General features: G+C 35.5%; 1 protein-coding gene across 3 annotated transcripts in view; it reads left to right on the top strand.

Moving 5' to 3' along the window:
- The window catches only part of VPS13A (vacuolar protein sorting 13 homolog A), a 233138-nt gene that overhangs the window by 121423 nt on the left and 96841 nt on the right, over positions 1–14874 (top strand). For all 3 annotated transcript variants that reach the window (XM_041740166.1, XM_041740174.1, XM_041740183.1), the window contains exons 34-39: positions 3849–3996; positions 7005–7155; positions 10876–11003; positions 11307–11476; positions 12017–12234; positions 12944–13176. In XM_041740166.1, coding sequence (XP_041596100.1) covers positions 3849–3996; positions 7005–7155; positions 10876–11003; positions 11307–11476; positions 12017–12234; positions 12944–13176 — 1048 coding nt within the window. The remainder of the gene's footprint in view (positions 1–3848; positions 3997–7004; positions 7156–10875; positions 11004–11306; positions 11477–12016; positions 12235–12943; positions 13177–14874) is intronic.

The raw sequence follows: 14874 nt of genomic DNA, 5'->3' as shown, positions 1-14874 counted from the left end.
AATGATCATAAAGATACTCATTGGACTTAAGAAAAGAGGGAGGACTTCAGTGAGACCGTCAACAAAGAGAAAACAGGATCAATCAGAAATTAATAACTCAATAACTAAAGTTTAAAATACGTGAGAGAGAATAAATAGACTAGAGGAAGCAGAAAGATGATAGATAGACCAGCAACTTGGAGGACAAAGCAATGGAAAGCAGTCAAGCAACCAGAGAGAGAGAGAAAAGGATAATTTAAAAAAATGAAAGTAGCCTTTCTGCCCCTGGTCGCTGCCGAGTAAGCATCGTTAAAGTCTCCCCTCCCACCGCCGTCATGTCTAAGTCAGAGTCTCCCAAAGAGCCCGAGCAGCTGCGGAAGCTCTTCATCGGAGGTTTGAGCTTCGAAACGACCGATGAGAGTCTGAGGAGCCATTTTGAGCAATGGGGGACGCTTACAGACTGTGTGGTAATGAGAGACCCCAACACCAAGCACTCCAGAGGCTTTGGGTTCGTCACGTACGCCACCGTGGAGGAGGTGGACGCGGCCATGAACGCCCGGCCGCACAAGGTGGACGGAAGAGTCGTGGAACCAAAGAGGGCTGTCTCCCGAGAGGATTCTCAAAGACCCGGTGCCCACTTAACTGTGAAAAAGATTTTTGTCGGTGGCATTAAAGAAGACACTGAAGAACATCACCTTAGAGATTATTTTGAACAGTTGGGAAAATTGAAGTGATTGAGATCATGACTGACCGAGGCAGTGGCAAAAAGAGAGGTTTTGCTTTTGTGACCTTTGACGACCACGACTCTGTAGACAAGATTGTCATTCAAAAATACCATACTGTGAATGGCCACAACTGTGAAGTAAGGAAAGCCCTATCCAAGCAAGAGATGGCTAGTGCTTCGTCCAGCCAAAGAGGCCGAAGTGGTTCTGGAAACTTTGGTGGTGGTCGTGGAGGTGGTTTTGGTGGGAATGACAACTTTGGTCATGGAGGGAACTTCAGTGGTCGAGGTGGCTTCGGTGGCAGTCGAGATGGTGGTGGATACGGTGGCAGTGGGGATGGCTATAACGGATTTGGTAATGACGGAAGCAACTTTGGAGGTGGCGGAAGCTATAACGATTTTGGCAATTACAACAATCAATCCTCAGATTTTGGACCCATGAAAGGAAATTTTGGAGGCAGAAGCTCTGGCCCCTTGGGTGGTGGAGGCCAATACTTTGCCAAACCACGAAACCAAGGTGGCTCTTGCGGTTCCAGCAGCAGCAGCAGCTATGGCAGTGGCAGAAGGTTTTAATTACTGCCAGGAAACAAAGCTTAGCAGGAGAGGAGAGCCAGAGAAGTGACAGGGAAGCTACAGGTTACAACAGATTTGTGAACTCAGCCAAGCACAGTGGTGGCAGGGCCTAGCTGCTACAAAGAAGACATGTTTTAGACAATACTCATGTGTATGGGCAAAAAACTCGAGGACTGTATTTGTGACTAATTGTATAACAGGTTATTTTAGTTTCTGTTCTGTCGAAAGTGTAAAGCATTCCAACAAAGGGTTTTAATGTAGATTTTTTTTTTGCACCCATGCTGTTGATTGCTAAATGTAATAGTCTGATCATGACGCTGAATAAATGTGTCTTTAAAAAAAAAATGAAAGTAGTTTAAGGGTACTCAGCAACACCACGAAGTATAGTGACATTCACATCTTCGGGATCTCAGAAGGGGAAGAGGGAAAAGGTGGCAGAAAATTTGAAGGAATAATAGCTGAAACCTTCCTGAACCTGGGGAAGAAGGCAGAAATCCAGATCCAGGAAGCATCCAGAGAACCCCCAGCAAAATCAGCCCAAGAAGGCCCACACCAGGACCTCATAGTAATTAAAGTGGGAAAAGAGTAGTGATAGAATCTTAAAAAACAGCAAGAGAAGAGAAAACAGTTACATACAAGGGAAACAAAGACAAAAAATAAACTATTGGAACTACAGCAAAATAAAAATCTTCACCCCAGGAAAGTAAGTAACCAACAAAGCAAAAAGACAGCCAGTGAATGGGAAGAGATATTTGCAAATGATCTATCTGGTGTAAGGGGTTGTTATTCAAAATCTATAAAGAAGTTAACACACACAAACCCAGCTTTAAAAATTGGCTGAAGAGATGACAGACATTTCTCCAAAGAAGACATACAGATGGCCAACAGACACATGAAAAGATGCCCAACATCTCTCATTATCAGGGAAGTGAAAATCAAAACTCCACTGAGATATCACTTCAGACCTGTCAGAATGGCTAGAGTCAAAAACACAAGAAGCAACAAGTATTGGTGAGGATGTGGAGAAAATGGAACCCTTGTGCACTGCTGGTAGGAATGAACACTGGTACAGCCACTGTGAAACAGTATGGAGGTGCATCCAAAAATTAAAAATGGAATTTCCATATGACCCAATAATTTCACTACTGGATACTTACCCAAATAATATGAAAAGCAAATTTGAAACTGTATCCACATGCACTCCTATGTTTTTTGCAGCATTATTTATAATAGCCAAATTATGGAAGCAGCTCAAGTGTCCATCGATAGATGAGTAAACAAGTGGTGTGTATGTGTGTGTGTATGTAAATATTGAGATCTTGGCATTTGCAACAAAATGGGTGAGTCTAGAGGGTATAATGCTAAGTGAAATAAGTCATTCAGCAAAAGACATAGGATTTCACCCATGTATAGTTTAAGGAACAAATGAACAAACTAAAAAGACTCAACTATAGAGAGCAAACTGATGTTTGCCAGAGAGGTGGGTGGGTAGATGGGGGAAATGGGTGAAAGGGATTAAAAATGCACCTATTGTGATGAACATTGAGTAATGTATTGTTCAATAACTGTATTGTACACTTGAAACTGATAATAACACTGTAGGTTAATTATACTGAAATGTAAAAAAATTAAAAATAATTTTAAAAATAAAACTGCATTTGAAATATTCTCTACAGGCCTTTTAAATTTCCTAACTTATTCCCATTAAGTGGAGATTGCAAGCACACATGCATAAAGAGTATAGTGTTACTCTGTAGTTAATTCACAAAATGGTACTATGGTAGGTATTCTGAGAGATCCCGATGATTCCCGTATTTCTCTTCACTTGAGTAAGTGAATCTAAAATTCTGTAGTCATAGCTTCATACCCTAATGGAAGGATTTGGAATTTGCTGCCAGTTAAAATCTGCCAGTACATTATTAAGGAGTACCACTTTGATGTTGTTACTTGAATGTACAGTGAGAGGCTTCAGTGGTCACGTTGTCACTTGAAAGGGATTCAGTAACCTATTACTGCTTTCATCATTCCTGAGTGTCAGTCCTACCCTTACAAATATTTGGAAAGGCAAATATTGTTCAACTTAACAAATATGTTCAACTTGATAAAATCTCCCATATTCAACTTTTTTTTTCATCCACAGAAATAGAAATTGTATATGGTATAACTTTGTTATCAAGGTAAGGGGATATGTTGGTATTCTCCATATCTAAGCGAGTGACTTAAGTTATTTTTGTAATGAGGTCTTCTATAATGTATATATACCAGTTATATGGAGATAGTCCTCATTTTAAGGGTTGACTATCCAAATTATATATTTATGGTACTTTTTAACATACTGCATAATCTTATTCTAAAGATTGATTTCTCTACAATATGGAACACTTGAGCTCAGACAAAGTGACCTAAATTCACAGTGGGATGGAATATCTCTCATTTTGACTTGGGAAGCTGGGTAGATTTTATTTTTCTTTTCAAACACAAATTACGGATTTTTATCATTTGTGTATAGAATGATAAATTAAAAATTTTTACTTTATGTATATATGAAACAAAACAATTTCCTTTCTACTTATAGGACTCAATTTATTAATGATACATACCAGGAAGTACTAGATCTGCTACTGCCATTAAATCTTGAGGTGATTGTTGAGCGGAATTTATCTTGGGAGTGGTACCAGGAAGTTCCTTGTTTTAACGTAAATGCTCAGTTAAAGCCCATGGAGGTAACTTTTTGGATGCTTGTTGATTTCTGTTTTTAGTTAAAAATATTGCTTGGGAACCTAAGATATTTTGGTGTAGATGTTACATATTGCTCAGCTTTTCAAAATTGAAATAGTAACAATAAAAAAACAGAAATAGTAACAATATTAAGTTAGAATTCATTGAATATTCTCCATTGAGCAAATGTTTGAATGGCTACTCTGCGTTAGGTCCTGTGCTATATATGGAGAGACATTGGCAAAGAAACCATGGTATTATCTCTGGCTTCATGGAACCTAACTAGTCTAATGCAAGGGCTAGCAGTCATTGTGATCTAGAGGCATGATCGTTAGGCTATAAAAAGGTACATAGGCATGCAATTAAAATAGTTATAAATCGTGGTAAATTCCATACAGAAAACAAATATTAATTAGTCAGTTGGATATATTAAATTAGAACTTAGTGGAGAGATCTAAGTTAGAAATAATAATGTAAAAGTCTTCAGCATCTGCATAGTATTTAAAGCCATGACAACATGTGAAATAACCTAGAGAAGTTCCTAGAAGTAGAAGAGTTTAATGATTAAAATGGTAAATGGGTTAGTTCCTTACACATAATGTTACCTCCCTATTAGTTGATACAGCTTCACAGATTTCTAATGTACTTATCCACAAGTTCCCATCTGCCCCCTTGACTGCGTGGAAGTCAAAACTGTATCATATGCTTTGCTGAAGTGACAACAGGTTACTTTAAAAAGCCTGCTTAACAAATCCTCTTCCTTCCTCCCACCCCCAGTTTCTTTTCTATTTCCCCCTAGAAATTGTATTTAAAAAGAGAAAAACCATCATTTTTAAAGGTTTCAGATTTTTAATTCAGAAATACATTTAGAATTTAAACATGATCATCTCAACTGAAAATCTGTAAGTTCTTGTTGTATAAGATCATATTAGACTCCTTAACTTATAAATGGAAGGCATTTTCTTCCTTTTCTTAAGATTTTATTTCTCCAGGAAGAATGCATGTAGAATGTTGAGGTGATGTTGCACATGATCTATAAAAGGCTGACTGCCTTCCAGGGCAGATGAAATTGGGTCTTCTCCTATCCTGATCCACCTGAATAGTCTGCAGATATGGACGTGGATCCACATATTTGACCTCTCTTGGATCAGGGAGAGGCTGGAATCAGTTACTCTAAAGCATCTAGACTAAGTGCTACAGCTTGTGATTTCTGACTTGTCAGACATTTGGGAGTAGCAAGATAGCCTGTCCTGACATGTAAGAGCCATAGACCAACAGTCCTGGGATCCTTATATTTCTTGCAACTTCCTGGACCAAGCTGTTGGTAAGAGGGAAGAGTGATGATTCATATTGATATTTGGGGGGCATCAGTATACATGTACTAATTAAAAGACATGGTTTAGGTGTGGTTGTTAATTTAAATGAACATACTATTTTGCAGTACCAGATATATAATAAAAGGTTAGTGTCATGAATAAGTGAAAAGACAAAAGGCACAGTATAAGTAGCATGAATAGGATATACATGGACTGAATCTTAAGAAAACACTAGATTATATATCATCTTAGAAATATAGTCAAAGGAATACTGGTATAAATAAAACTTAAATTTTGTGGGATTAAAATTATTTTCTTGAGGTGATTAAACATTATCAGTTTAACACTAGATTATATATCATCTTAGAAATATAGTCAAAGGAATACTGGTATAAATAAAACTTAAATTTTGTGGGATTAAAATTATTTTCTTGAGGTGATTAAACATTATCAGTTTAAAATTCATGGGGTATTTGTTTTTCATGTTTTATATGATTGCTATTGTATTATAGTTCCCAAGAGAAACCTAGTCAATAGAATGGGTATATTTGTGTGTGTTTGTTTATACACTTGGTCTGAATACAGTAGACTAACTTCTTGATGACTCCATTTTAGCCTCTCCTTGACACTGAGGATGAGATCAGGAAGGGTCATATATGTGGGTCCTGAGGTGGGCTGCAACAGCTGTTAACTACTTGGGTGGATCATGAAGACCCAATTTCATCCTAGTTGGTCTGCCCCAGAAGGCAGCTGGGCATTTGTAGATGGTTCGTGCATTATGTATATATTCTAGATACATATCATATTATGTAACATCTTGAATAATATTGAACCAAATATGTAGATCCTATGACCTAGTCAAGGTGACATAGAATTAACCGTCACAGCTTTCGATACAGTTCTTATGTAGATGATTTTTAAGCTAAATTTGCAACACCTTGGGTTTTGAGGTGGATTTAAGTATGATATTTAACCATTTAAGTCTCAGATTCTTATACAATCAGGATGTATTATTATTTATTATTATTATTATTAAATATTTATTTATTTGAGAAAGAGAAAGCACACAAGCAGGGAGAGTGGCAGAGGGAGAGGGGAAGCAGACTCCCCCGCTGAGCAAAGAGCTTGACATGGGGCTTGATCCCAGGACCTCGAGATCATGACTGGAGCTGAAGGCAGATGCTTAACAGTTGAGCCATCTAGGCTTCCCAGGATATATTCTTTATATCCTATATATACCTATATTCTATATATACCTAGAACATTTATGAGGTTCAAATGAAGTAATAACTCATGTAAAACACATTGTGAACTATTTTTCATGGGCAAATCATTATTTTTAAGTAATTTGTATTTGTAAATTGAGGGGCTTAGTAGCCAAAAAAAATGCAAAGTAGCTAGATAATTAAAGATGAAAGTTCATTTTAAAGGTTTTTAGTTATTAGGTTAATTGATCTATTCATAAGAAAACTTACCATTCATAGTTTCATTGGTATTGACATTTAGTACCTGTATTTCACAAGCTACTAAGGATCACATGGTCATTGAGGAAACTGAGTAATCTATTAGTAGAAATATCTAATGCATTAAAAAATTAGTTTGTAGAGGTCTGAAATGAAACACTTGCTTTTCAATGTAAGAGAATTTTTAACTACATAGTAGTAATGTTAATGTTAACTAAATCTTTATTTTCACAGTTCATTCTTAGTCAAGAAGATTTAACAACTATTTTTAAAACATTATATGGCAATATATGGTACGAAGAAGGTGATGGTGCCTCACCTGGAGGAATAAAAGATCAGAGTAATGTTAATAGTGGAGTTACTAATGCTTCACACCATTTAGAAGGTATGTTCTTGACCTCAGATTAGCCATGCCATCCCCATTTCCAATCCCCACCTTTCTTCCTCCATCCTTTCCATTCTCTAGTTTGACTTTTCAGAAAATAAGATTTAAAGATCTTTTTTAAGTAGCTAATCCTATCTAGGTCACTCTAAATGGCCTGTTACTAGACTTTCTGTTGATTTTTTTTTCCCTTTGAATTAAAATTCCTGGTTTTGTTTTGACAAAATTCCTTCATATTCTTGTTACCCCAACTACCCTATATATTCTTATTCACAGTTTTTCTCCCCATCCTCCTCTTCTCCCTAATGCCTAGTGCAACATATATCACAGATGGAATATTTTATACTAAATTGGGAATATCAAAATATTAAGGATGTCAAGAAGGAATGATGATTAGTAAATGATGAATTTCAACAAGTAGCTGGAAGATAGATGGATAGAACAGGGCAGAGGAAACTGTAACTCAGAAAGAGGTTGCATCTAATATTGGATTTATTGTGCTTGTGTGGAACCTGACTGGGTTCTAAGTTCAGCACCAGCACATAGAATTGACTCATTTAGGGCTGCTGGGATGATTGTGCTTTGCAAGAATAGAGCTCTCATTCTGACATTTTAGGGATCCTCAAATCTACTTACCTCAAAATGAAACCTACTCTTGCAAATCCCTGCGATAACACACACCTTTTTCTAGTCAGGGAGAATCCTAACACAAAAACAACCCTACATTATTACGTTATAGGAAACTTAATCTTTATTGGGTAGAATAATCACTCAGTCTTTTATTGATAAAATATTCATGGCCAGGTTAAGAAAATAGTGAGAACCCAAGCATAAAAGAAACCAGGATAACAGAATACTGTTTTCTGAGTGAAATAGAAATAATTGAAGTAACAAAAGAATATAAACAAACATAAAACAAACATTATCTCATCCATAATCAGAGGATTTTGAGAATATAGAAACTGAACCCTACCATCACTACCTTCCACTCTTTCAATATAAGAAAGAGTTCTTGGAACCCAAAAATATGATTGGTGAAATTTTGAAACAGAACAAATGCAGTAAACATGAGGTCAAAATGTAGGTGCTGAGTTGGAATATATAGTTGATGTAATTTCCCATGATATAGTGGAAAAATAAGCCACAGGGATGTAAAATGAGATACAACTTAAGGATTTAGACCTTTCAAAAGTTGCAAAATCCAGAATAATAAGTATCTTAGGAGAAAGAAGGAAATGGAAGAATCTTTCAAAGAAATAGTAGAAGAAAATCTCTAGAGCTAAATAAATATTGAAATTCTATGATATAAAAAAATCTAACATGTTTCAAGGAGATTTAATAAACAAAGATTGTGCAAACACATTTTCATGAAATGTCAGAACAACAAAGGTCAGATTTTTAGTTTCAGAGCAAAATCAGATTGTTTATTAGGGTTTTGGAAAAAGTGATTAGAATCAGATTATCATGAACAGAACTGGATGGAATGGGTAGATGGATGATAAAAGACAATGGAGAACTATAGTCAAATTTCTTTTTTTTTTTTTAAGATTTTATTTATTTATTCATGGGAGCCACAGTGTGAGAGAGAGAGAGAGAGAGAGACAGGCAGAGGGAGAAGCAGCTCCATGCAGGGAGCCTGACGTGGGACTCGATCCCGGGTCTCCAGGATCACACTCTGGGCTGAAGATGGCGCTAAACTGCTGAGCCACCCGGGCTTCCCTATAGTCAAATTTCTAAGGAAAATGATTTTGAAGTTAGAATTCTATTTTATTCAAACCATAAAATGTGAAAACACAATAACTCACATTTGTAATGACTCAGAATTTACTTCTTCCATACTCCTAAAGCAATTAGTTTGAAAATGTAATCTAGCAAAACAAATAAGGAATCCAGGAAAAAGGAAAACATGGGATCTAAAAACAGTGGGTACTCCTTAGTAGTCAGGAGTACACTGAAAAGGGATCCCAAAATTATGTTTTACTGGGCTAGACAGTCCTTGGTTTTGTTACAGAGGAAGTCAGAATGCCTTAAGAAAATTTTAAAAAGTAGAAGAATGCCTTTAAAAAGAAAAATAGCATAAATGTCATAAAATATGTAGAATGAGTTAATTAACTACATTACATAAGTGATATAGAAAGGAGGACATGTTTTTGGTTCCTAAGGAGGGAGACATCTCTACTACATAGTCTAGTCTAGAGGTAAAGTGGATTAAGTTTTGTACAATTTTGAGCCACTGTTAGAAGAGATTCTTCTTTTTTGAGAGATGGACTAGTGATGTAGCAGCAGAGAAAGTGTTACATAATAAACTGTTAATTCTCTTCATTGAAAATTATCACATAGTTATAGTTAACACATGGAATATTTACTGTAAATAAGAATGTAAATATTATTAACCATGTTAACATAGAGATGAAGAACATAACTGACCAAAGCTGGAAAATAGGAAGATAGGATAGAGAAAGTGGTAAGGACTTAATGGGGAGTGTATAGTATAAATAATGTCTGAATTGAAACAAAAAATAGACATTTAAGTATATAACTGTTTTAACAATTTTCTTGAGATAGGCACATATACACCAAAGGGGAAGGAATAAGGTAATGAACCCAAATGTGCCCATCAACACAGTTTCAACAATTGGTATCATGTGGCTGCCTTTATCACAGCTTTAATTCTGCATTTTCTTCCCCCATCCCACCAGATGATTTTATTTTTTTTATTTTATTTTTTTTCATGTGCACCCAATTTGGACTTTATATATATATATATATATATACACACACACACACACACACACACACATATATATAAATTTATTTTTTTATTGGTGTTCTATTTGCCAACATATAGAATAACACCCAGTGCTCATCCCATCAATTGTCCCCATCAGTGCCCATCACCCAGTTACCCCCACCTCCCGCCCACCTCCCCTTCTACCCACCCTAGTTTGTTTCCCAGAGTTAGGAGTCTCTCATGTTCTGTCTCCCTTTCTGATATTTCCCACTCATTTTTTCTCCTTTCCCCTTTATTCCCCTTCACTATTTTTTATATTCCCCAAATGAATGAGACCATATAATGTTTGTTCTTCTCCGAATGACTTATTTCACTCAGCATAGTACCCTCCAGTTCCATCCACGTGGAAGCAAATGGTGGGTATTTGTCGTTTCTAGTGGCTGAGTAATACTCCATTATATACATAAACAACGTCTTCTTTATCCATTCATCTTTCGATGGACACCGAGGCTCCTTCCACAGTTTGGCTATTGTGGACATTGCTGCTAGAAACATTGGGGTGCAGGTGTCTGGCGTTTCATTGCTTCCCACCAGATGATTTTAAAGCAAAAATGAATTTTGGATCCTGCTTTTCAGTGAAACAGTTTTAAAAAATACCATCTAAAATATTTTGTTTGGTTTTTTTGAAGTAAAATTTGAATATGAAACTATGTGTCAGGTAGTACTTAATCCCCTAAACAAACCCAGAGGTTAGTTCTATTATTCTCATTTTACAAAAATGGAAATGGAAGCACCAAGCATTTAATTATTATTCTCAAGTTATCACAGAAAAAAGTCTAAGCCAGAAGTTACTGAGTTCAACATCTGAATTTCCTCTTATTTTCTGAATAACATTATACTACATATTTTAGAATTCTGTTAAACCTATTTCAAACCTATTTTAATGACTTCTACCTTTCTTGACTTTATCTAATAACTTTTAACTTTCCAAGGAACAACTGTAGTGACTGCTGCTGTGGTAGAAGTACATTCACAGGCCTCTCAAGTTAAGACAACACTGAATATGAGCTTCAGAACGGACTATCTCACCATGGTACTGTATAGTCCAGGTCTTGAAAAGGTAAGTTAAGGGGGACAAAATAATTTTTCACCAATTGTTAATATTTCATATGTGTTTTAGAGTATCTTTTCCTCTGAAAAATGTTACTGATCATTTCATTTTAACAACGAAATACATTGAACCACTACACTTTTAAGATGTTATCTTTCCTATAGGCAATGATGTAAAAAATAACCCTTTAAATTATTTTTTTTGGCCTTTCGTTAGTGAGCCCTATGGAGATAGAAAATGTGGTAGTTCATCTCTTAAAATGTGTTAGACTTTGTTTTTGTATAAAATTTGTATTGATTTCCTCTTCCATAGACTTCCTTTACAGATGTTCGTGATCCTTCTCTGAAACTTGCTGAATTTAAGTTGGAGAATATCATAAGCACTGCAAAAATGTATACAGATGACTCAACATTTTCTTCCTTCTCATTAAAAAATTGTATTTTAGATGATAAAAGGCCTCATGTCAAGAAGGCAACTCCTAGGTAATAGCGTTCTTACTTTTTACTTGAGAAAGGGTTGATAATATCTTAGAAAAAAAAAAACATATTCCCAGAGTTGCATGTTTATTTTCTGGGTGCATCCTAAGATCTTCAGAGCTTCAATTTAATGGAGTCATGGTTCTCCATCAACCATTTCAAATGTCCTGGTTCAGTTATGTGCTGTTTTTACTGGATAGTTGATGGATTGGTTAAATAGAAATAATCAGTGCCGTGAGATTGGTTTTTAAAATTAATTTCTATTATCTAAGTTATTCTTGATCTTTGCAAGTTGTAATGGGAAAACATGAAAAGAAGGCAAATATGTAGACATTATAAGTTCTAATTTCTTACAGATGTACTTCCTAGTTTATAAAAGTTTTGCTCTAGAAATTCCTAAGTCTGTTACTTTGTGATCCTTTAGGAGAAATAACTTCAGAATGCTGGTTTGCTATATTAGTAAAATGGGTAAGAGGTCTTTTGACTTTCATTGGTGTGTTTGGTTACTTTTAAGATTCTCATAGGAAATATTATTATGTTTTTCAGAATGATAGGACTGACAGTTGGTTTTGACAAAAAGGACATGATGGATGTAAAGTATAGGAGAGTCAGAGATGGTTGGGTGGCTGATTTAGTCCTTCAAGAAACGTATATTTGTGCAAGTGTGGAATTTCTGCTGACAGTTGCAAATGTCTTTCTTGAGGCCTACACCACAGGCACTGCTGTAGAAACCAGTGTTCAAACATGGACTGCTAAGGAAGAAGGTGAGTTATTAGCTAAAATATTTCATATATCTATTACTGAAGTGCTATAATTGCACTGACCATTAATGATCTATCTAGATGATGAGGTTAAGTGACTTACTAAATTAAAATCTTTATTTTTTAGAGGTAAGAGGAAAACTAAAATGTGCTTTCCAGGATGTGTAGTTTGCTTGTTTTTCAAGATATAAATGTATATTGGATTCCAAAATTATGAGATTTATAATAAGCAAATATACTTCCCTAAAGGCAGCAATTCAAAATATTTTTTTTGAAAAAAAACAGGAGAATAATGAACCAACCATTACTTTTCATAATTAAAAATAGTATTTTAACTTAAGGTACTCTTTTATTTTTGTTATTTTTATTTTATTATTTTTTTGGTTATTTTTATAGCTCTCCACTATCTTTTACGTATTTCGTTCATTGTGGCATAGCAGTAGTAGTATCAAGTTGATAGTTGGAAATTGGGTTAGTTTCCAGTTTGCCATTAAAGACTTTTTCCCTCACATTTTAAGATGTTTTGAAGACTATAGCATCTTGAACGCTTACACTAGGAGAATTTCAGTAGATTTCTTTGGGATCTAAGAATCTTTTATTTTTTTACTTGGAGTGCAAAAACATTTTCTCATAAATAATTATGCATAAATAATATGTGTCACAAAGATTTATACATATTTTAAAATGTGAACTTGTTTTTGTTTCTGTTTAGTACCTGTACAAGAATCAGTAAAGTGGGAAATGAATATTATTATTAAAAATCCTGAAATTGTGTTTGTGGCTGATATGACAAGAAGTGATGCTCCTGCCTTAGTCATTACAACACAGTGTGAAATTTGTTGGAAAGGTGACCTTGAGAATAATACAATGACTGCTGCCATTAAAGATCTTCAAGTGAGAGCCTGCCCATTTCTTCCAGTCAAGAGAAAAGGCAAAATCACTACTGTGAGTTTACTCTTTCATTATCGGCTTAATTGTAAACTCTTTTGTATTTATCATATACTACTTTAGAAAATTACCTACATGCTCTCCAGCCTTTCTCTGTAAAATACCTTTCTTTCTTCTCAGAGAGCCTAGTCTAGATTATTATTATTACATCAGCTTTGAAACTCTTTCTTTCTTCAGTTGCTCCTCAGTGTTGTATGTATTTTGGGGAATAGTCTAAGGTGTTGTTTTCACTTCTCAAAGACCTCACCTTCGCTTTCTGACCACGTATAAGCTCTTCACTGCTCTTAGGCCTTTGAGAGTTTCTACCAGTTGTTTGCTTTGTTGTTTCAGTTTTATAATTAAAAAAATTTTTCTCCCATCTTGACATTTTTGCTCAGTTATGTTTTTCTTTCTAACAGCTTGAGTTTAGCAGTATGACCACACTTAATCTTCAAAAAGGGTTGGGGAATGTGGTCTTTTTTTCTGAGCTACTTTATGCTCAGATAAAACTTTTATTTCTGTAGAAGAGGAGATGTCAGATGACAATTAGAGGTCCTTGCTCTATTGGTCCACTCAGAGGTTTCTTCCTTTGTCCACACAAATAATTCATATATGTCTTTTTCTCATTCATGGAACATATCCATCTCTTCCTCAGACGATGTGATCTCCAAATCCAGGATCTTTAGATGGTAGTTTTCTTTGTTCAGGCTGCTGTGAGTTCTTCTTTTTGATGATCTGTTAACTAAGAGACAAGCTGTGGCATTTCAGCAGTCAGTCAGTCACCATACACAAAACTACTATATAATGGTGGTATAAGGACAGGATAATTGCAATTTAAAAACCCATTCAGAAAAGTAGGGAGTGCTTTGTGGTCACTTATCCATAATGATTGTCATATCCTTCTGAGCAGAAATGTGAAAACTTGGAACTCTTGCAATGGAGTCAAGTTCCTGGGATATGCTATATTGGAGTCTTCCATTTTCACTCCCATGGGAGAACATTGTCATTTTCTCAGATGGCCCTGGCTTTCCCCTCTAAAAGATTTTTTTTTAACCATTATTTACTGTAGACACATCTGAAGTGGCTATTGTCTTTTTTTGGGAACTGCACTGTTTTCACAGCTTACTTTCTACTGAGTTGGTTACTTGGAGATTGCTCTAATAGTTGAATTAAAAACAGGTTTTGCATGGCTGATAATGGTTTCTCTGGCAGTTCTTCATTCCTTGAACATTTAGTTTACATCTAGGTAGTTCCGGGTGTAACCAAAGAATGCATTCATTTATTCTAGAAAACTCTTTATTTACTAATCTCTATATTTCTACCAATTCTGCCTTCATCCTGATTCAGTAAAGGCTACTTTAATATTTGGATTATAAGATTTATTGAGGGGGACAGTCACTATCTGTACTCTAATATTTGTTGTTTTTGCCACAGGCTAGTTACCATGTTTGATTTTATCAAAAATCAAGGAGCCGCAGTCTTATCTCTTGCTGAGGTTCCTCTTTAGAGCCTGAGTCTCCTCAATATTTTCCTTCCTCTTCTAGGGCTTTGCAAATAGCAGAATGAGGGAACTAACACATAGCAACATTCTGAATATTCCAAATCTGTCTGATGGAAGTTTTAGGCTTTTTTAAAAAGTACATTGTCTGCCTTCCTAAGTATCACCAGTAACAGTTTTACCAAATATTTTGCTGAGGCACCGTTAAAGTCATCAGC

This window comes from Vulpes lagopus, chromosome 2 (assembly GCF_018345385.1).
Source record: "Vulpes lagopus strain Blue_001 chromosome 2, ASM1834538v1, whole genome shotgun sequence".
NCBI classification, from domain to species: domain Eukaryota; kingdom Metazoa; phylum Chordata; class Mammalia; order Carnivora; family Canidae; genus Vulpes; species Vulpes lagopus.
This window is presented reverse-complemented; position numbering and strand designations above follow the sequence as displayed.